Source organism: Chelonoidis abingdonii, chromosome 6 (assembly GCF_003597395.2).
Source record: "Chelonoidis abingdonii isolate Lonesome George chromosome 6, CheloAbing_2.0, whole genome shotgun sequence".
Lineage (NCBI taxonomy): Eukaryota > Metazoa > Chordata > Testudines > Testudinidae > Chelonoidis > Chelonoidis abingdonii.
The window spans coordinates 106,044,391-106,067,459 of NC_133774.1; the positions used below are offsets into that span (position 1 = coordinate 106,044,391).

Below are 23,069 nucleotides of genomic sequence, written 5' to 3' on the forward strand. Positions count from 1 at the left end.
CTGCTTGCTGTCATGAGTGTCCTGGCTGCCTTAGCTGAGGTCGGCTGGGGTCGCAGACAAAATGGGAATGACTCCCTGAGTCAATCCCTCCTTTATGGTTTCTTAAATAGGGTCAGTCTGCCTAGAATATGGGCAAGTGTATCAGAGAACCAGAGAGCACGCCGCTCCGTGTCAGATCCCGCAGAAATGATGAGCTGCATGCCATTCACAAGTGGGTCCCCTGCAACAACCACCCGTTGATTTCCTTCTCTCCCAACCTTTCTGGGTACCGTGGCAGTGTCCCCCTTTGTGTTGATGGGTATAAGATGCAGGAATAAGAAACACTGACTCTCGTAGTGAGAAAATGGGGGAGGCAGTCTCCAGTGCTATGATAGTCCAGGCGGACATTAAATGGTGCAGGGAGAGGAGCCCAGCATCTCCTGCTATAATAGTCCAGGCAGTACAGAATTTTTTTTAGACATGAAAGGGGCGGAGGGGCTGATGGAACTCAGCCCCCAGTTGCTATGATGAGGACGTTACCAGCCGTTCGTGATACCCTCTCGGATGACGAGGTCTCCATTTATTTACCCAGGAGCCCCCGGCGACCCTCACTGAGGCCAGCCAGGAGCACTCATGGGCTGATGATGACGATGGATAGCAGTCATATTGTACCGTCTGCCACCAGGGAGGGGAGAGGAGGGGAGAGGATGCTGCTATTCATTGCCGCAGCACCATGCTAGCAGCATGCAGTAGACATAAAGTGACATATAAAAAACTCAAGAAATGATTTTTTTCCTTTTTCTTTCATGGGGGGTGGGAGGAGAGGTAAATTTACGACATATACCCTGAAACACCCCGGACAATGTGTTTGACCCTACAGGCATTGGGCGCTCAACCAAGAATACAAATGCTTTTCGGAGACTGCAAGGACTGTGGGATAGCTGGAGTCCTCAGTACCCCCTCCCTCCTTCCATGAGCGTCCATTTGATCCTTTGCCTTTCCATTACGCTTGTCACACGGCACTGTGCTGTGGCCTCTGTCTATCATAGCCTGGAGATTTTTTCAAATGCTTTCTCATTTCGTCTTCTGTAACGGAGCTGTGATAGAACAGATTTGTCTCCCCATACAGCGATCAGATCCAGTATCTCCCGTACAGTCCATGCTGGAGCGCTTTTTGGATTTGGAACTGCATCGCCACTCATGCTGATCAGAGCTCCACGCTGGACAAACAAGAAATGAAATTCAAAAGTTCGCGGAGCTTTTCCTGTTTACCTGGTCAGTGCATCTGAGTTCGGATTGCTGTCCAGAGCAGTCACAATGGTGCACTGTGGGATACCGCCCGGAGGCCAATACCATCGATTTGGGGCCACACTAACCCTAATCTGATATGGTAATACCGATTTCAGCGCTACTCCTCTCTTCGGGAAGGAGTACAGAAACCAGTTTAAAGAGCCCTTTATATCGATATAAAGGGCCTTGTTGTGCGGACAGGTGCAGCGTTAAATTGGTTTAACACCGCTAAAATCAGTTTAAACATGTAGTGTAGACCAGGCCTTAGTTCCAGAACCTATGCATAGGGACCAGGAATCGAAAAAGAATGGGAGTTACTTAGCTTATTGAGCTGGAGTTTGTTGAGATGTGTGGTTCCTAGCTGTCCTCCTCCCTTGCTTCAGATCTTGGCAAGATTTGGGGCAAAGGGGGAGCCAAAGAGGTGATTGGTCTGCTCCTCCTTTATATCCTTGGTGCAAAGCTCGAGGAGAGCAGAGATGCAGGCATGGACCAATGGACACTGCTTGCAAGATTATTCCAGTCTCAGGTGTGTGAAGCACATGCACACCCACATTGGAATATAGACAGGGACAACCCATCTCAAAGAACTCCAGTTACAGTAAGGTAAGTATCTTCCCTTTCAGCACTGATAACTGCTTTATAAATCTACGCGGGTAGAGAAGACCCGCCCTTAGATACACAAGAAGAAGCTGACATGGCATACATGAGAAATGAGACCTCAGTGCATTTCACTTAACGAGAGCCTGAGACTTCAGTACCAGGCAATCTATTCTTCTCATACAGGAAATGTTTCTATATTGCATCATTTCCATTTGGGTAAATCTTACTGCTTAACCTCTCCTTCTTTTTGTAAATGGCCCTATGCCTGAGACTCCCCTTTTTGTTTTGTTCTATCTTACTTAACTCTCTCCTTCGAACCACTTCTTAAAATGCACTTCTTTCAAGAGACTTTCATGAACTGTAATTCCTCCTCTTTCCTGCCAAGAAAATTGAAAGACATTTTAAATAATGATTGGAGGGGAAAAAACGTGTAATGAACATAGCACATACGAAACATTAGGGTGTGTTCGTGCTGCTTTTCCTGCCTCCCTTTCCTGCGTCCTTGGTTTATGAGATGTAAATTACATGGTGACAGGCTGCTGCACTGGTATGCAGAGAAGTGGCAGTGTATGGAATCTTTCTCGCTTCTACACCAAGTCTGGTCCAAGGGTTGCACAGGGCTAACAGTTCTATAGCCATCCCAAAGGGAAGGGCCAGAAGGAGGAGCTATGGCCCTATCCCCGTCGTCACTCTGCAGTGAGCAGCAGAGCTTGCCTGGCCACAGCGGGGGAACACACCTACTATACTCACTTTAGCATGTAGTAGCAACCACACTCCCTGCGGAAGCTGGAGAGTTGTGGCAGGTTCTGTAGCACCTGAATACCTGCCAGCACCTTAAATATATGGTATTACCTTGTCTCTATAGATTTCAATTAATTTGGGGCAGGCAACTTGTCTCTCTGATCTGTCTGTAAAGTGCACTGTGCGCTGTTGGTTTTTATTATTAGTACACACTGCATCTGTGGTAAAAATGTTTCCTTTTAATGTATATAACAGAGGTGGCCAAACAGTGGCGCACGAGCCACGTGTGGCTCTTTGACCATTAAAGTATGGCTCGCAGAGCTCCCCCCCACGCCTCATTCTCCACCTACCAGACTTGCCGGGGGAGGGGAGAGCTTGGCACCTCTGCCGAGGTGGAGTAGGGGCTTGTGCCTAGTAAGGAGGAGGTTCTCGGGGCTTTTGCCCTGTGGCTGAAGCTGAAGTCCCGAGCCCGGGCAGGAATGCTCTGGCTCTCAGACTTCTAAAGATTGTCATACGTGGCTTGGAGGGTCAGTAAGTTTGGCCACCCCAGTATATAAGGTCACTCACTTCATATAACATACATTTTACAATGCAACCTCCTAGCAGTACCAAATGAGCTCTTATAGTGCAACAGATACTAACTTATCTGGGGAATTACTATGCACAGATTCAATCTGTCAGCTGACACTGATATAACAAGACCAGATGGTCCAGAGAAATCATGTGTTCATATCAGTTCCACCATTCATCCTCAAAGGATCCGGCAATCTCCTATCATGTCACTGATATGATAGCACACAGGAAATTAGCTTGTACAAACACTGAAGTAATATTAAGAAACTGGCTTAACACTTCTGAAGCGTTAAGGGTTCCCTAGCTCTCTCAGCTTAGTGTGATCTTGTACCATGTCATTTACTCTGAAATGCTGTAGCACAGTTAAACAGGAGAAAGAAGAGTCCTGGGTTCTGAATCTCCTGAACTTTTTGAAAAGGTCAGGGCCAGAGTTTTTGGCTTGAGTTGAGAGTTTTGGTCCCAAGGCTCACGTTTTAAAGTTGCCAGAGTTACAAACAACTAAAAGTGCATGTACTACCTCGACAATATAGGGGGAAATGTTATCTAGGTATTTTGGTGTTGTAAATCTTATCCTATTATAGAAGTCCACACCCTACAGTGTACAGTTTGTATGTATTGCTCTAATACCATAACACAATTCACCATTCCTGAGACTACCAAAGCCTACTGTATGCCAGAATATCATGGCTTTTCAGCATGTGGCAGATTTTGGTTTAATTGGGATACAGTAATACACAAATTAGAGGGAGTTGCTTTACTGTCTTTGAAAGGGTGTTTCACAAACTCCACCATGGTAGATTGATTTAAATCAAAGCAATTTAATTAATTATTTAAATAAACTGTTTTAATCAACTTTCCATTTGTGCTTCAGCTATTTTTTAAAGAAAGCTGCATTCTCATTCATGGATATACCATAGCTATTTTAAAGCAATTATAGAGCTTAATACAGTTAGATACTTATTAACTGTACATCTAAATGTTTTAGAAAATGGTGAATTACATACTGCTTATGTACTAGAGAATTAATATTTTGCTCATGATTTGTGTCAAACTGTATTAGGATGGTAGTTGGAATTTAAACATAAACAGTATATAACATATATTTTTATTAAATGAAACAATCGTAAATGTTTTGGATACATAAACTTCAATGTTTTTCCATGAGCTGGAGAATAATTTTGCATGGTGAGTGGAGTCATATTCATAATTTGAGAACTGAGCCAATCAGAGCTCAAGTAGGGAAAAGCTATAAAATAGGAGTCTGAGACCACCCAGATGGGCTCAGTGGATGATCCTAGTGAGCTGCATGATGGTGTCTCCTGGAATCTGAGCCTGGATCCAGATGCCTTTGATTACTTTGCCAGTCTGTTACACCCAGAAGCACAGCCTTTGGGTCCTCCATTGGATCAAGTACTTAACACAGTACATAACCTATTGTGCCATATGTATTAAATTTGATCTCAAAACTTAGTTGTTTTTTCCTGACGCTTTCTTTATATAGAAAAGCAGACTTCAACTCAAAGTTTTTGATAAGAGGCTCATGGATTCAACATATTTATTTTTAGTTACTGGTAAATGTTTCAAGAGGTGATAATATGTTTAGGCCTTAACATATTTTGTATTGAATTCAGTTTTAATTTACAAATAGGTTATTTTAAAAAGAAAAATGTATTATAATTTACGTTACAAAATAAAAAATCTGGTTTAAATACGAAAAATCAATCAATTCTTATGCACCTTGAACTCAGCAGAGGGAAGTAAAAGACAAAACTGTGACCAACGCTGTACCTACACTTCTAAATGAAATGCTTATTCTAATCTTGCCATCTTTAAGCTACTAATGATCCTTGTTATTAAACAGATCTTCTTTTTTATTGTTTCAGTGTGTAAAGATCCACCTTACAAAGTTGAAGAATCTGGGTATGCTGGTTTCATTTTGCCAATTGAGGTTTACTTCAAAAACAAGGTATGTAATCTGATACTGTTTCACTTCCTGCAGAAAAAATTAATATGCAAGTTATTTGATAGTTTGCATTTTAATTCACAAATCACAAAGAACTTGTTAAATGCCATCATAAAAAGTTACTACAAACTCTAAAAATTATGGCTAGTTTGAATGACAGGCTAGGTTTCCACAGTGATTTGTACAGATCGTTCTGTGAAATTAGGATTACCTGAGAGAAACTGAGAAGGGTTACTAGCCTATGTCAGAAATTGACTGGGATTTTAGAAAGTTTTTAAAATGGTACTTGAGTTTAAAAAAGAAGCTGATTTTGATGCTGTTTTTACAATGGTCCGATTATTCTAATTAATATTGCCAATTTGTGTCATTAGTTTACTTTTTGGTCTTTCAAAGAGAACCTTTTTATACTGTATCCTCTCTGGGGGAAAAAAAAATGTTTTAGTGTAATGTGCGTATTGATACTTTTGAATTCAACATTACCAGGGGACACAGTTAAAAATAGAGTTTTTGCCATTCCACAAAGATTTCAGTATTGTGGTTTCTCCCAGTATAATTTCTGATAGATACTTTGTTTTCTGCAGGTACTTAAGGTAGTTAACATTGAGATTTTAATTAAATACATGAAAAGGACTCTATAGCTAATAACTTTTCAGATAAAAAAGAATAGGATTTGAGGGGGCGGGGATGGAGGGGAATAATCAAAGTTCCATAGTTTCTTGAATTTAGTGTAAAGTATCACGGTATTTCAGGTTGCATACATATGACCGTTCAATGTGATTTGGTGGAGCTGCTGTTGTAAATGAAACACACAAACAGTATTAGTAGCTTATCTTGTAATACTGAATTCACTAAAATGTAGTTTGACATAGTGGCTTGAAACAGAAACACGCATTTATATATTTTTGTTACATCTCTGTTTTTAGAATTTTAAATAAGACCAGTGCCCTAAAAAAATCTTTGCGTAGCCAAAGTATTCATTGAAACCTGCTCACTTAAAAGGTGGTTTAGATAAGTGCATTTACACAAGTTTCAAAATGCTTTTAAGTAGGCACAACAATGTTCCATTCTTCTCTATGGAAAGTTCTGCCAAGATACAGGCAGAACAGATAACGTGGCTGCTACTCTGAAACCTGCCAAGATATAGTACATGATTTTTTTCTGCTCATCCTATTTTAGGATTTGCTCAGGTACCTTTTAGGTTGTTGGTTTTGAACAGCAGATGTTGAATGATAGGATTTGCAATGTTCCCTGTATCAATCTGAGGAGTATAGGGCTTACTCTGCCTCACCTGATACTGGAGAAAGAAATAGAATTGATTTAGTGATAAACTGGCCTTTTGGTGCATTTTTGGTGCATTTGTCTCCTTTAGGGAGTAGCTTTGTCCATTCCAGGATATCTGACTTTATTATAGAAAAGCAGTCCATTTTCTGGGTCTTTAAGCCCCATCCATTCAGAGTTCAGCCCAAAACCGGGGACTCAAAGTCAGAAGACAGTGATTCATTGAAGCATCTCTACAGAGGCTTCCCCCCGACATTTCTTTTTTTGTTTTCCACCCAGACTTTTGGCTGTCTTTGCTGAATATGGAGGCCTTCAAGTCACAGGAGCTCTCCAGCAGGAATTGTGGCATGTACTGAAATCAAGGACAAGGCTCCAATGATTACAGCTCACCTCACTCTCAAGCAACATTTGGAACTGGGAATTTGCAAACGTCCCTCACGCCCATTTTGGTGACATGGAAATCAAGAAGCAGCAGTTGGACTGTGGGTCAGCCAGTTCGTCGCACAGATGCAGCATAAAAACCCTTCCTGCAGTCAATAGCACACAAAGGGGAAAAGATACAAAAATAGGGCCAACTCTAATTCGTGAAGGTCTCTTCAGCCAAAATATTACCTTCTCCTGGCTCAGCTACTCTTCCTCCCCCAAGCTGCTTCACAGAGATTCCAGTACAGAGAAAGAGGGGATAGATTGGAGGAGGAAGAGGAGACAGATGATCATCACTTATTCAAGGTAGACAACTTTTCCATTTCTGATTCCGAAGGTGTCCAAGGTATATGTAGACAAGAAAGGGGTGCAGGAAGCCATCCGCTGTGGACCTTGGACTCAAAGAATTACAGTATTCCTGTTCCTGAGACTAAAAAGGAATTGGTAGAAAAGCAATATGCTCTTCCCTCTGACAGAAAATTTTTCAAAGCTTTAAGGAATCGCAGGAATGCAAAGAAGCATATGGCATATTCAGCTGCAATGAGGGTGCAGTTAACAGCAATTGAGAAATGTACAGTAGTCCCTTAAAACGTGCTTTTAGATCCAAGGTTTCATTACATTGAAAAATGCACTTTCATTTTAAAAAAGGGTATATGAGCCAACTAGGGGAGTTAAAGTGAGTTTCAGTGTGTTCCACCCTCCTATCAGGGTTGCCATTAAATAATGGCTGTGGCTTTTACAGATGCTTCTTACAGTAAATTTCTGCTTTGAAGTGACAGGCTCTGGTCATCAAATGTTCAAAGAATTTTCCTGAAGACTCCAGTTTGTTCACTTCTACAACTTGGGCTTATATAACAAACCTGCAGGTATGAACTGAATGGCAGGGGGAATGATGTGGCTCTGCCCAAATAGTTTGAGGAATAATTTACTTAACTTTTCCCAGGAAACCATACATTAACCTCTCTATGTCTTCATCCGTGGTACATTTCAATATAATCAATCAAGCTACTGGTTCATCTACAGGGGACTGCTCTCCTCTGTCTGTCTTCAAAAACAAGCTACTGCAGGCTCCTTATCCCAGTTCCTTTTCCTGGGTCACTGCTTCAAGTTCAGAGATACAACAGAGAGAACTTAACCTGACTTTGTTTAAAATCTTTGTTTTGATTTTTTTTTTTTACTGTAATTATGATTTTCAAGCTTCCTGCTGTCCACATCCTTGGAATCCTGAGGAGTCAAAAGTAAATACTTTTTTGATACGATTTAAGCACTCGTAGTGTGCTTGCCACCAAACAAGACCCAAATACAGCACTCCCTCTGAGTAGCTTATGATCACAAAGACATGCTGGATGCATGCTGAAACTGTTATACCTGGGATTGCTAAAGACTCTCTTATTAATCTGACAGCTTATTTTTCTCTTATTAGTACTCTGTCTCACGTGTCCATTGTTCAGTAACTTGTGTTGTACAACTGGCAGGCTCTTGTGGAGCAGTTGCCCCATTTGAGGCTACTAGGAGAGAAATATACAAGGATAGTTGTAAACCTACAACATGATTAATTGATTCCTTGTCCTGGTATTACAAATTGGAGTCTAGTCATTGATATTAGTAACCTTTTTGGTAGAGGAGCTTTCCAAATGATAAAGCATTGGTGATCCTTTCCATGTCGTGTGTGACTTACCCCCGTTTTACTCCCTATATTGGTACAGGGAACATGGGAAAAAGCTATATGTAATTACTACCTGAAAGTGTCATTCCTTACTACACTAGCAATAGCAAGATATTTTTTTTATTTTGTGGTCGAATGTTTGGAAATCTAGTTGATTAGTCTGGATCTTGAGTGATGAGGTCACATCAGCAGTGACAAGAAGCAAAATGAGCAGAGACCATGCACAGGAGTATGCTAGGCTGTCACAGATTTATTCTTGTTAACTTTTTTTTTTCTTTACTGCTGATGAAGAAGAATCAGCCCCAGATTACTACAGAGGATCTTGCATTAAAAATGAACTCTTGCTGCAAGCTTTATGTCACTAGTTTTAATATAAGAGAACAGTACAAATGTCGTAACATTCATTTTACTTGACACCTTCTTTATTTAACTCTTTTATATAGCACTTGTTTTCAAGCTAATTATTTGTGGTGGTAGATTTTTTCTATGTGGTTATTTTCAACCCTCAGGAAGAACCGAAGAAAGTCCGCTTTGATTATGACTTATTCCTGCACCTTGAAGGCCACCCACCTGTAAACCACCTCCGCTGCGAAAAGCTCACATTCAACAACCCAACCGAAGAATTCAGAAGGAAGTTGCTGAAGGCCGGAGGGGTGAGTCCCACGCCCATGTTGAAAGTCATCACATTAAAGAACTTGCTGCTTATTGCTGGTGCACTGAGTGTAATAAAAGTTACTTTGAGAGTAAAATTAAGTGGAGTATGTGAGTGATTAGCTTACTGCCTATTGTTTGAGGGGGAACAAGTAAGCAGACCTTTTTTTCTTTTTTTTTGACTGACTGACTGACTGACTAATGCCAAAGTACACTGTTAGTTAATGGTATCTTTCGCTGTCTTTAAGGTTAAAGTCTTCACATTTATTTCTGCAAAGGCAGTAAGGAAATTAAGTTCATGAATGAAACTGCTTTATATGGGCCTCTGAAGTTGAAATGCAGGATACAAACTATGGTGAGATCAAATAACACAAAGTTAAACTTTGTTTAAAAAATTGTGATTATAGTGTTTGGAAAATTAAGTGGACCAAGTGCAGAAGTGATATGTAAGGCAGCATAAATTAGACTCCTTTACTCTCAGACTGCTTTCAATCTACTTATACCCGCTCTTCTGATTTGTAAGAGAGACAAAGTTGGTGTGAGTTACACAGTAGGAGCCAGAGAACAATGTATGAAGGTGTAAGCTATACCAGTTTAGGGTTTGTCTATGACCCTGCAGGTAAGACTTTGAGGGTGTGAAATGCAGCATCTGCTAGCGTGTTGCACTGTAACTCCCTTGTGTGGAGGCTACTGGTGCTAACTAAAAGGTACCTCATTAGAGGACTACATTAACACGAACAAAAACATCCACATGGGGGAGTTACAGCGTAGCATGATGGTATGTGCCATAGTCCAAATTCTGGGACTATGTAGAAGTAGCTTTGGACTTCTTTCCATATCGGTTGAATGGGTGTTAGTAGGCCTAAGACAGTCTGTTAGCGTAAGAGGGACAAACTTATATCATATGTATGAATGTTAACATCTTTGGAGGAAAGTGCCTCACTGTTTTGGTGTGTGTTTATATGAGGGAGAGGTTTCTGTTTATATGTTGAGTAGTCATAAGTAAATGAAAGGATTATTCTTATTTGGCTTATGTAGGGGGTCTTCGAAAAAAGAACAGATCTTGTACAAATGTATACAATTACAAAAAAAAGGGATAAAATGATTTGAGACAGTGACTAGTTAGAACGCAAGTAGTCATGGACTGAATCTGAAGAGGGGACTAGTTTTATAAGTATTTCAGGCAAAATGTCTTAGCTTAATAGGATCTTTGAAAATAAAACATTTAGTAAGTGGTATGGATAAACTGGAAGAGGGAGCTAGGTATATTTCTGGAAAAAAGAATAATTCTGTTGCTACAGTAGCCCTGTGTGGGTATAGAAAGATGAGCTACATTTAACTTCAATTTGCATTTGCTAGAATTGGAAGTGCTGCCCTGGGTGGGCTTACTTCTGGCTTTTTTAAATGTGCTTACAGATAAAAGGCCAAAATATTTGAAAAGTCTCTTTTTTAATACTTAGCATATTGTATATCAGTCCAGGCTTCACTGGAAAGGTTAGTTCTGCTATTGTAAGGTAACTTGAATGTACACTTTCTAACAGTTTTAATTATTAACCCCCTCCCCCAACAGTTCGTGTTGACTATCTTGCTACCATTTATTTGTTTTTCAGCTGGACAATAAGTGACTAACACCTTACATTTGATTATATATGACTTGACTTTGTGCGGTGCCAAAATGCATTTATCCCCTCTTGTTCTGTATACATCACTATCTGTTTATTGTGCATCATTTTCTCTTGCTATTTGGAGAAGACAAATCAACCATCATTGTCCTTTTTTTCTCTCACCTCCCTCATGTACTGGCAGTCAACAAATCACCTGTATCTGAGACTACTAGTCTTTCATACTTACCTCTGTTAATTATCTCTTTGCTAGTGGCCTATATCTAATCAATTCAGTATAGAAAATGCAGTAAGGTCTTGTCCATTTTGTAGTTAAATTACACCTGAAGGACTAAAGGTCCTCATCGACCTCCAGTACTGGAAGACCCATTTTATTTTTACTACTGTCAATTCTCCTTATTCTTCGAGACGGAGGTAGGAGCACTGAAAATGTGCCCCTCCCCTCTATTCTGAAGAGTGATTGAATAGACAACTGACTGAGTCTAGGATGTAGCATTACTGACACAAGTAATACACTTCAGATCAAGATGAGCATTTTCAGGGCAATTAATTTCGGAGTGTTTTCACCATCATTGTTTCAGCTTCAGTCTTCCCCTTATGTGGAAACCCAGACCATGAACAGTCCTGCATGTGCTTCTCACAAGTCAAATAAAGTAGCTTCAGGAAATCTAAACTGGATGCCTAGTGATTTATGTCTCTAGTTGGCAAAATTTAAGACATGGTCGAGTTATTCTCCTTCAAGATGAATGGTGCTCTTCAAATGTAAAATACGGTGTTTTCTTTTTAGGAGTAAAAGATGGACTCCATAAAACTCTCTCAAATTGAGAATCTTTTGATTAGTTTTTTTTATAGTTGTATGGAGAATGTTTATTTTCTTTCCAAAGCTTATGTCCTGCATTAATGTGTCCTGTGTGCAAACAGGACGGGAAATACATTACTACAGTACATCCACTTTCCTGAAAATGATACTGTTCTTCCTTTTATGGTCCTCTTGATTCTGAACAATTACTGTTCAAATCCCATTTTGGAATATTCCCTTCCAAATGATAAGCTTTACTCCAAATGCTTGTCTTCTCTCTTGAAAGGAGGTGTGGTGAGGGAGAGAGGAGAGTTACAGTATATCTTCCTGCCATCATAAAGATGAAGGGCAGGCTTTGTGTAGGCACTATCCAAGTACACATGCTTTGAAAATAAATTGAGGCTTTTTCTTTAGACTGAGAAACAAATACAGAGGAGAACTATTTGCACTTGCTAAGCCTGTTTTCAGACTGTTGGAAAATACTGGACTCGACCCAGAAGACCAACCTAGAATAACTTGGAGTCATGCCATATTTCAATAATTGTAGTCTCCTGTCTAACACTAAGTCACTATAAGTCAGAGGATCCTAAGATTCACCTGACTCTGTGTAGCTGATTTCCCTTCCAGTCTGAGAATTATTTTCTCCCTTATCGTGAAAAATATAAGGTGTAATTTGGCCTTGGAACTGATCTTTCTATAATCAAGAAACTTAAGGAGAACATTTGTTCCAAACAATTGTACAAAAGTCATGTCCAAATTACAAGTCCTTTCTCAAAGCTGGATTTCTACAGGAGAACATTTTCTACGCAGAAATCCCTTCAGAAATAACTTTGTTCATCTCTATCTTCCAGTTTTAATTAACCTCTGGATTTTGTTATCTATATGGAGAGGAAAAGGATCTGCAGGAGCAGGTTTTAGCAAATCCTTGCATGAATATTCACTATCTCCAGTGGAGTTCAATCCATCTCTTTCTTTAAAGATGTTGTCCCAGATCAAGTAGCATTACTTGCAGAACAAGGAATTTGCAATGAAAAAGTCAACATGAAACTTTGTCCTTGTTTTTTCTTAAGTAGAATACAGTAATGATGATGTGGCAGGATTGATTGGCAGGGAGCAGTGGCAACCAGTTGGTCTTGCCTTATAGGCATAAGCAGTGTGCCTTATCAACCTGACTAGATCAAATCCCAGAGGACAAAAAACCAGTTTCCATTGATGAAAACTCCTCTTGTATTTGAGTGAAGACTCTGATGTGTACGTTTTTCTGACCCAAAGCCAATAGTTATGGCAATGATAAGTCTAAGCATACTTCCCAGAGACCTCTCATTCTAGACAGAGAACAGTTAGCTGGGTGCAAAGTTTGGCTCACTTTTCCCTTCATTCTGTGGTAAAGAAGGTTCATTTGATTCCATTCCACTGTTTATTTTCTGTCAAAAATACATTTTTTAATGGGAAGATTACAAGTGGTATCTCATCTGTTTAAGTCAGTAGCAAGAAGTTAATTTGGAGGACTCTGAATGATAGGTAACAGTTAAATTGGAGTTTTGCCCCTGAAAATCGCTGTCTTCCTCGGACAAACCACCTGTTTCAATATGACATTACAAACAACTGCCTTGTGAGTTTTGCAGGAAAACACAGGAAAAATATTTTTAGTTCATGTTAAGACAGCAATATAATACAGCCCTGTCTGCCATATGTACAATAAATGAATGTTTATACAGTTTGCAATTGTGTAATTAGTACTCTTGAGTTTTTGGAAAGGGACTTCAAATCCATCAGTTCCTCCCTTAAGTACAGTATACAGTCCACCCTTGGAGAGCAGCCATTGTAACTTACAAAAACAGTCCAATTTATAACATTTTGGGAGAATTATTACAAATACGTGTGGTTATTAATGATGTGGTTTGAGGTTTTAGATCAAGAGGTTGCAAGGGGTAGGTTGCCCGTTAATCAGTGCAGCAAATAACTCTCTTGGAAACAGATGTTTTTCTTTTTGTCTTTGCTGTCTCTGAACTAATATTAGAAGTGCAAGTTGCTCCTATGGCAGAAACCTCTCTCCCCTTGCCCATGGATAGACAGCTGGTCTTCTAATGAATAGAAGGAAGAAATAAAAATGAGCATCTTGGGGAAAGGTGCTTTAAACAAGGGAACTGTAAGTTGTCAGAAAAGTGACATTTTTTAAAGATGTCGTCATTAAAGTTCAGCATTTGCCAGTATTCATCATATACTTATCACATAGTGCTATCTGAGATTACCATAGGTCCCTAATTGTTGAACAAGTAGTGAATCTTACTTACTTCTACTGCTTGAAGTATATATTCTACTACTTGGGGAAGCTGGAGCCTCTCAAGGACCAACGTTAGGTATAGTGTTCCTTTAGGGAAAGGATTATCTTTAATTTTTTGCTCTGCATGATTTAAGTAATTGAATTGAGTTTATTTAAACTATATGATTAGCATTTGCTTCAGTGTCCAACACATAGTTTAGAAGATCCAAGAGCTTTAATTCCCCTTTAGTTTTTAATGTATAGGAATGGTGGTTGAATGTTGGGCACGTTTTTTTTTCTTGTTTGTTTTAGTTGATATCAAGTCTATCTCAGTACTTTTGATCTTAAGCTCATATTTTCATAACTTATTTGTTCCTAGGTGGAGTTTTAAAAGGTTTGAGCCTTGTTCAACTTTTCTTTCATTAACTTTGGCAACAAAACAGGCATGTTTATGGTGATTTGCAGGTTGTGGAGTTGTGATCCTGGACCTTCCTATATGCAATCTTCAAAGTTTTGATGTTTCTCCCTGCCCTGAGATGCCTTTGTTTCTCCCTGCACTGAGATGCTTTCCACTGAATTCCTTCTGCTGTCAAATTCTTGGAGATTTCCTCTTAGAACTGCTGATCTTGGCTACATTTCCCCAAATCATGAGTCTTAGTGATCTCACACCAGAGGTTCGTCAGAACCTTCGTGTCAGCATCTGGACAGCTGGCAGCATGCTGGAAAGAGGATTTCTCAGACTGTCTGTGAGAGTGCTGTGAAAGTGCAGTAGAAATGTAGTAGGCATGCATGGGGTTTAAAGGCTGATTTCACCATATAAAAACATAAACTTGTAGGTGAGTTCCAGTGCAGAAGAGGGGAGTAGGTAGAGGAGAAGAAATACGACCCAGGTGTAATGGTGGGAAGGCACTGAAGTAGTGTCAGCACTCCTTGATTAGTCTGCGCCCTCACTGCAAAGTAAGCAGATTGCCAGCCCAGGTTGAGGCAAAACCCTATATCGAGCCTATATCCTCAGCTATATATGTTAGTGCAGGCTTAAAATACCCTTAAGACTGGGGCAAAGGATATTCTCTGTGAATGTTGGGGAGCTAAGGACCACATCCATGCTACAGCCTGAGCTAACTCTGCAATGAAGACATACTCTCAATGGCTATGGGATTTCAAAATGTTTTCAAAAGGAAGTGCTCATAAACGCAGCATAGGGTTTTCCCGTATAAGTAAAGGGCACCATATTTTATCAGCTGAACCCTTTGAGAACTGAACCCTAGGCCTGTCTCCTTCCTTAATTTAAGCTTCAAGGAAATGTACTATGTTTCAAAAGAAAGTGTTCACAGCTTAAACTTTTTCTTAAAATTATGTCTTAGTTAGCAAGACCAATGTTATGGAAGGGGACTCGGAGGATGAAAATGATGCTAGGGTTGTTTTTTATTTTCAACTCTGGGTCTGAGAAGCACAAATGGCCTGAGGATCAGAAAATTCCTCTTCTCACATTAATTGAATGAGCAGGTAGGGAAATGTTTTTGATTATAGTAGCCAAGAAATGAAATGTACATAGGAGACTTTATTTTGCTACTGTCAGTTTTGCAGAGACAATTTAGCCTTCTACGTAGGATTTGGTCTACTGCACACAATGTCCACCCCACTGACCAGAATTCTACCACTGTTCATGGTGGTTGATAATGAAATAATATGCTGTGGACTGTAGGTATTAATTTGACCTCGTGCTCACATTTAGGAAAATCTACATTTTACTTGCAAAATCAATATTGGATTTGCTCAGTTTCTATGTGGAATACTGAAATGTTCCAAGTTACCTCTCTGGACATAACTCTGTGTTTTACAACCAAATCAAACGTTAAGCATGGCATTTTCAGAAATGTTCAGCATTGGCTAATTCTGCTCCCACTAAGGGTAATGGAGTCTTATCATTAATTTAAATGGGAGCAGAGTTAAGCTAGCTGTCAGGATAGGATTTTCAAAAGTACTAATTCTATTAAGAAAAAGTACATGAAAGGAATCATATGGGTCACAGGGTAAGACATAGTACTATTCCTAATTCTAGTTCTTCTTTTGCTTTTTACCTTTTCTGTGACTGATTGTGAACTTTTTTAAAAAAAATATATGGTTTCACATCAAGCTCAACATCAAGCAAGCAGTCGTTGCATGTAACAATTCTTAGCTGACTTTTAACTTTGCTCCTGTTGATATTTCCTCATTCTGTCTAAACCTCCACTCTGTCCCAATGCCTCTGGAGATGCTGGGCATCACCTTCTGCATTGATTTCCTTTAAGTTGTTTTCAAGATGGAGATAAGCGAATAAAACATGAATGTCAAGAGAAGATGGTTTGAGCAGTGGCTGAAACAGTACATTGAATTTTGGTTGAGTCAGAATTGTTATCCTTTAGGGGAGAACCGATGGCTTCCATTCCAATGATAGTTCCTTGGCACTGTGTGGTTTTTTGTTTTTGTGTGTATATATATTTTTATTTTCAAGCTCTGAATGGCACAGCTCCCACTTTTAGTCAAGGAGCAGAACACAGTCAAACTCAGTAATAGTGAGTGAGCTCATGCCTACTTCCTCTCATGAAGATAAACTGATACTAGCACAAATGCCATTCCCCAGAAAGAGGGATATTTGCTTATAATGTTGTAATGTGGACTCTGATTCAAAAGAGAGAACTTGAATTAACCATGTTCTTTGCAAACTGACCAGCTCCACTGTGTGGTGTATAGCAGAGGCAAAGTGTGTTTGCTGCCTATCTATGTTCAAGACCATGTTTGTAAGGTTTCAACCCCTGCCTGGGTGTGGTATTCCAACTAGCCATAGTTAAAGTTCTGACCCTTAACGCCTCACTTGTATCAATTGATGTCCCATTAGTTTTGATACATCAATGCAGTTAACTCCATAATTGCTTCATTGCAAAAGTACCTTAAGATGCTACCATATGTTTGGTTGGTTGGTTTACCTATTTATCATACAATGCTTCACAAATAGATTATATGTTATCCAATAATATACCCTCCAAGATCAGGCGAGGTTCAGTAGTCAGCATGGATGCATCTTGCCTGTCTGACTAGAAAGATGGATTCTCATCCTTAAAGGATTTTAGAACCAAGGCACTTAACTCTTTCAGGTACAAAATTTAATCAGCATCAGTTGCATCATCAATACATTTTCCATCACAATGCTTTATTCAATAGCCAAGACTCCTGAAAGACTGACTCACATTTATATTGCTTACTGGGATGGCAATAAGTGCAGGCCTTTCTGCCTCAAGTAGATAAAACTGCTTTATTGCAAAAGTGTTGAATATTATAGAGGACATGGAATTGAGGTTACAAACTGGATGTTAATGCGAACCAAGAGACATCAGGTTTTTTCATCGGGTTTACAAATAAAAAATACTCACTCTAATATAATAAACTGGGCATGTTGTTTTTGAAGAGGTTTTTTTGCGTGTGCAGAGTTTTGCATCTGGGCATGGAGGATGGGAATTTTTTTAAATAATCCAACACCTATAGAGGAAAACAAGATTGCTGTTTATGTTGGAGATTTTGCAATATCTCCACTCCCAAAATGATTGCTAATTCCTTACATAAGATTTTATGATGTTTAACCAGTACATTCATTTCCCTCTCTCATGACAGATCATGGTAATGTCAGATGGCACATCAGTCTCTTCGGGACAGAGCCTTCATCTCCCCAACCTTCCCAGTAACTCCCTGTCTTCTTCTGAAGTGAAAAAGAAATCATCTCATGGGCCAAAGGTGAGACCTGTTTTGATATGAGAAATTGAGGTGGTGAAGCAAATCTGGAGAGCAATTTCTAAAATTTATTCCTTGGTGTTTCACAGTAACCTAGCAGATGCAGCGTTACAGGCACTTCACTGAAGTGAATTTACTGACTTACTACTTTAAAGGTAGTGCAGAACTCAGATGGTTGTGAGAATAACCAATGGTTAAGGTATTTACATTGTATATTTCACTTAAAAAATAATAGTATTGCTTTTTTCTCTTCCCAATATTTGAAAGAATTCTATCTCATTACTCTTGCAAAATATACCACAGAACATTTACTAGCATACTTTCAATTACTGAAACAAATAATTAAATTTAACAATGTAAATAATTAAAATAAATTTACATGCATCAAAATAAATGGGCAAAGTGCATCCTGTGATGTGGTGACCTTGGGGTTTTTGAATTATATTTATTCTTTTACTTGCTGTTTAACAATTGGAGATCTGTCGTCAGTCTCCAGGTCATCAATGTGAATAAGTGAAGCTAATAAATAGTAAAAGTAATACCTTGCCTCCTGTACTAGATGCATGATTATTTCAATGATCCATGTGAAATATGTAAATTAACATAGATTCATAGACTCTAGGACTGGAAGGGACCTCGAGAGGTCATCGAGTCCAGTCCCCTGCCCTCATGGCAGGACCAAATACTGTCTAGATCATCCCTGATAGACATTTATCTACTCTGCTCTTAAATATCTCCAGAGATGGAGATTCCACAACCTCCCTAGGCAATTTATTCCAGTGTTTAACCACCTTGACAGTTAGGAACTTTTTCCTAATGTCCAACCTAAATCTCCCTTGCTGCAGTTTAAGCCCATTGCTTCTTGTTCTATCATTAGAGGCTAACATGAACAAATTTTCTCCCTCCTCCTGATGACACCCTTGTAGATACCTGAAAACTGCTATCATGTCCCCTCTCAGTCTTCTCTTTTCCAAACTAAACAAACCCAATTCTTTTAGCCTTCCTTCGTAGGTCATGTTCTCAAGATCTTTAATCATTCTTGTTGCTCTTCTCTGGACCCTCTCCAATTTCTTCATGTTCAAACATGTTCAAAGTAACAGAGAATTTCTTCAGATCACTTAAGTAAATTGAGAATAAACTGCATTTTAGGATTTTTTCAAACAAACAAAAAAACACCCACCTGTTTCATGAAGCAATCAATGTATAAACCTCTATCCTGATTGCTTTTCTTTGTTCAGTATTTTATTGTTTGGGTTTGGGTTCCCTTTGTTGCTTGAAACCATGTTAAAGCACACTCCTTTGACGTTATTGGCACCTGATTTTGTATGCCATAAGAGTACTATTATTGCTTATTATTTACATACAATGTAAATGTGCACAGCACTGTTCCCTAGGTAAAATGCCAGCACCAACACTTGTGTATCAATAAGGCACTGAATCCATGTGTTCCTGACACAAAGAGATGCTATTGCTAAATGCACATATTGGTAACATGCAAAATAGATCATAATTAAAAAGGAAACACAGAAGCAAGTGGTCTATCTATTGTGCTTATATGGCCCACATTACCATAGTATATGAGCGCCTCACTATCTTTAATGTAATTACCCTACAACATCCCTATAAGGTAGGGAAGTGCTATTATCTCCATTTTACAGAAGGGGAACTGTGACTCAGAGATTTAACTTTGTCAAGGTCATACAGGAGTCAGTGCCAAAGTAGAGAATTGAATCCGGCCTTCCCAAATCCTAGGTTAGAGTCTTAACTACTGGACTGTCCTTCCTCTTTTTCTGTATCTGTGTAACCCAGACACCACCTTGGGGGTGGTGTTCTGTCCCGTTTAATAGCACCAAGACCACTTAAAAAAAAAAGAGAGATAAAATAAGTCTGCTCTACAGGTTTAGCTAACAACCAGTTGGCTTTTAGCTCATGTGGTAGAGGCTCATGCCCTAAGCTCCAGAGGTCCCCGGTTTGATCCTGCCCATCAACGACCGGGGCTGTTAGCGTTACACCTGCATCTTCAATGCTTCACTGTATAGGTTGTTTTTAATAGTATGTTAAAAGGAAGTGCAGGAAGGCACTTGACAAATGCTAATTGTGAGGTTATTCTAAAAGTAAGTCATGGAATTAAAGAAAGCCCAGTGTCTTACTACAGAAAATAATTGATTTGACAGGCAAATATATTCAGGGATTTGATTCCTCCCAAAGACCTTAAGTCAATATTTTTTTAAGGTATCTTCCAATCTATTATGACCATACTACGAAGAGGCCCTTTCTAGTTTTGAACCTCTACAATTTCTTACACAAGTTTCAGTCCACAGTACACAAATATTAATGCTTTCCCTTTTAAAACTTTTACATGTGGTGATTGTTCAGAAGTGCATTGGCATGGGTGGTGCATCTATACAATTGTCTCTTCATGTATGCTCCCTTGTGTATTATATTGTATTGATCTTTGCTATCCTGCTGTAAATGTATCTAGCCATTTTGGTAGGTATGGAGCAGGAGACTGGGTCTTGGCAATAGAAAAGGCCCATGTTCATTGAGTTGTTGCTTCAGGAGCGCTACCTTACTTATTGTCCCACTGATATACACATCTACCCCGATATAATGCTGTCCTTGGGAGCCAAAAACTCTTATTGTGTTATAGGTGAAACTGCGTTCTATTGAACTTGCTTTGATCTGTCCCCCCGGAGCACTGCTTTACTGCGTTATAGCCGAATTCGTGTTATATCGGGTCGCGTTATATTGGGGTAGAGGTGTAATTACTAGCAATGAATTTCTAACCACATGGTAGTGGAATGGTTTGATACAAGATCAGGTATAGAGTCATACAGCAGTGGAGGTTTGCATTCCATATCTGTGAAACTGTTGTAAAAGAATTACTATGAGTTATCTGATTACTTAATAAGGGCATGCAATAGCAATAGGGTCTGATTTAAACCATTGTTTTGATTTTAGCCATGAGTATCTAACTATTCCTTTTCTCCTGTGTCAGAGATCCAGAGATAAAATATCAATAAATTATCACCATAAACCCTCACGAAGGAGTGTGGTATGCCAGAGCTATGGGGATAGTCCTCTAATTAATCACTTCCTTCTCTGTTCAGTTTTTACTGATGTTCATTGCAATGTTTAATGGTGGAAAGAGTCATTGTATCAGTACATTGCATTACTTGCCAGTGGGAAGGATTATTCAGCCTTCTCCCCTCAGAAACAGACTTGTCTCCTCCCAGCCTCACACACAACATAGATAGCAGTATTACTCTATGCTCATGGCAACAGATACAAATATCTGCAAAAATATGTCCAAGGCATTGCCTTATTTAGGCTTATCACTTGTGTTTGGAAGAATGGACACTCAGTGAAATCATAGCCCGATTATTATTAAAATCTTGGGTATTCTTCTATGGTAACATTTTGTAAATTGAAATCCACTTCTTTTTGGAAATTTTTAAGCCCTAACTTGTTGAAGAATAGTATTTAGGGCAAGACTCACAACTGGTATAAATTAGAGTAACGTCATCAACTTGAGTGTTGCGTCCTTATTGGTGTGAACAGACTATACAATTGAGCGAATGTAACTTTTTACAGCACTCTTTAAAGTTGCAGTTAAATATTACTGAATGGCTCTTAGTCTATATTTCATGGGTAGTGTTTTCAGGTTTCAATTTATATTTACAGATATAGGGTACTATTGAAATTGACAATGGGTCTTAACTGTAAATATTTAAACCAAGTCCAAGAATGTTAGCTTCCCACTCACCAACTTCAGACTGTTAAACAGCACTCTTAGTTAGGTTTATTCAAGGAAGAATTGCACTGCTCACAGGCAGTACCCTATGAGTGCAAAGAAGAAAAATGGATATTTTTGACTAAATGTTCACTTGCCCAAAATCAGAAGGGACTAAGTGGGAATACAGAACCATCACGCCTTGCTTACTCTAACATAATCTTCTGAAATCACTTGAATAACAAAGTTGCCTTAGGTCAAGATGGTAGTGTCTTGGCAGAGCTGTGTAGGGAAGTTTGTGCAGCTCCTGCCGCATTATGTGTGGCCCTGGCAATTTAGTTCTGGCTTCACTGAAATCATCATATCAAGTGCTTTAAATGGAGATGGTCAACTTGAAATCTGGTTTATTTTTCGTTCCTCAGTTCTCTTGCAGATTTTTGTGGTTTTATGATCAAATCTTCACATATTTAAAAATGTTTTTCCTCTAACATCTTTCAGATATAATAATAATAGGTGTCAAAAATCTCACTTCTGTCAAGTTTAAGTTGACTGTCCCTTCAGTAAAGTGCCCATCTGTCATAAACAGCTAGTTAAGGGTTAATGCCTCTTTTACCTGTAAAGGGTTAAGAAGTTCACCTAGCCTAGCTGACACCTGACCAGTGGAACCAATGGGGTGACAAAATGTTTCAAAAGGAAGGAGAGTTTTTTCCTTTGTTAGTTTTCAGTTTCAGCTGGAGTGAAAAAGATCAAGGAACCAGCCTCTTATCAGAGTAGTACGTTTTAGAAAGGAATAAATAGGTTTATGTTTATTTCTTTGTAACGTGTCTTGTGCAATTAGAGGTATTATCAAACTGGGTATTTGGATATTTTCATTGGTATACTAAGTTTTTGCCCAGGGGAACATCCTCTGTGTTTTGAATCTGTTGTCTGTGAGAGTAGCTAGTATGCTAATCTCTCTCAGACGGTTTTCTTTTACCTTTCTTTTCTTTAATTAAAAGCCTTCTTTAATTAAAAGCCTACCTGATTGATTTTTCCTTGTTTTTAGATCCAAAGGGATTGGATCTGGATCCACCAGGAGTTGGTGGGAGAAAGGAGGGGGGATGGTTAATTTCTCCTTGTTTTAAGATCCAAGGGATTTGGATCTGTGTTCACCAGGAAATTGGTGAAGTTTCTCAAGGCTACCCAAGTAAGGGAGTGCTTGTGAATGGTGGCAGCCAGACTAGATCTAAGCTGGTAATTGAGCTTAGAGCTTCTCATGCAGGTCCCTCACATCTGTACCCTAAAGTTCAGAGTGGGGAAGGAACCTTGACACCATCACTGTAGTAATTCCAGCGTACAAAATGTAAAGCCTCTGTAAATGTAATATAGTGTCTGAAAGGATGTTGGTGGACTGAGATTGTTTGTTGGGCTGTAGCTCCATGAAATGCAGTCCAACAAGTGTTGCTGTATTTTGATACCTAGACAATGTGTGTCACAGCTGCATAGGGAGATCGTCTTTCCATAGCTTCTCTGAGTAACGTTGTGGTATAGGTAGGAGGAGATTTCATAAGCATGCAAGATAAGGGCGTAAATTCTTGAAATCATAAGACTAGCAAGAACATTTAAAAGGAGAGGGAACCAAAATGCAGGGAAGGGTGAGAAGTGCTATTGGACAACTGTACTGCCCAGTTGGAAGAATCTCTGCCCCAAATAGTATACAGTCTAAAAATAATTCTAAAATTTC

General features: G+C 39.2%; 1 protein-coding gene across 4 annotated transcripts in view; it reads left to right on the forward strand.

The window, feature by feature from the left end:
* The window catches only part of MLLT3 (MLLT3 super elongation complex subunit), a 231,022-nt gene that overhangs the window by 136,285 nt on the left and 71,668 nt on the right, over positions 1–23,069 (forward strand). For all 4 annotated transcript variants that reach the window (XM_032797555.2, XM_032797556.2, XM_032797554.2 and 1 more), the window contains 3 exons: positions 5,067–5,149; positions 9,023–9,166; positions 17,497–17,616. In XM_032797555.2, the coding sequence (XP_032653446.1) occupies positions 5,067–5,149; positions 9,023–9,166; positions 17,497–17,616 (347 nt within the window). The remainder of the gene's footprint in view (positions 1–5,066; positions 5,150–9,022; positions 9,167–17,496; positions 17,617–23,069) is intronic.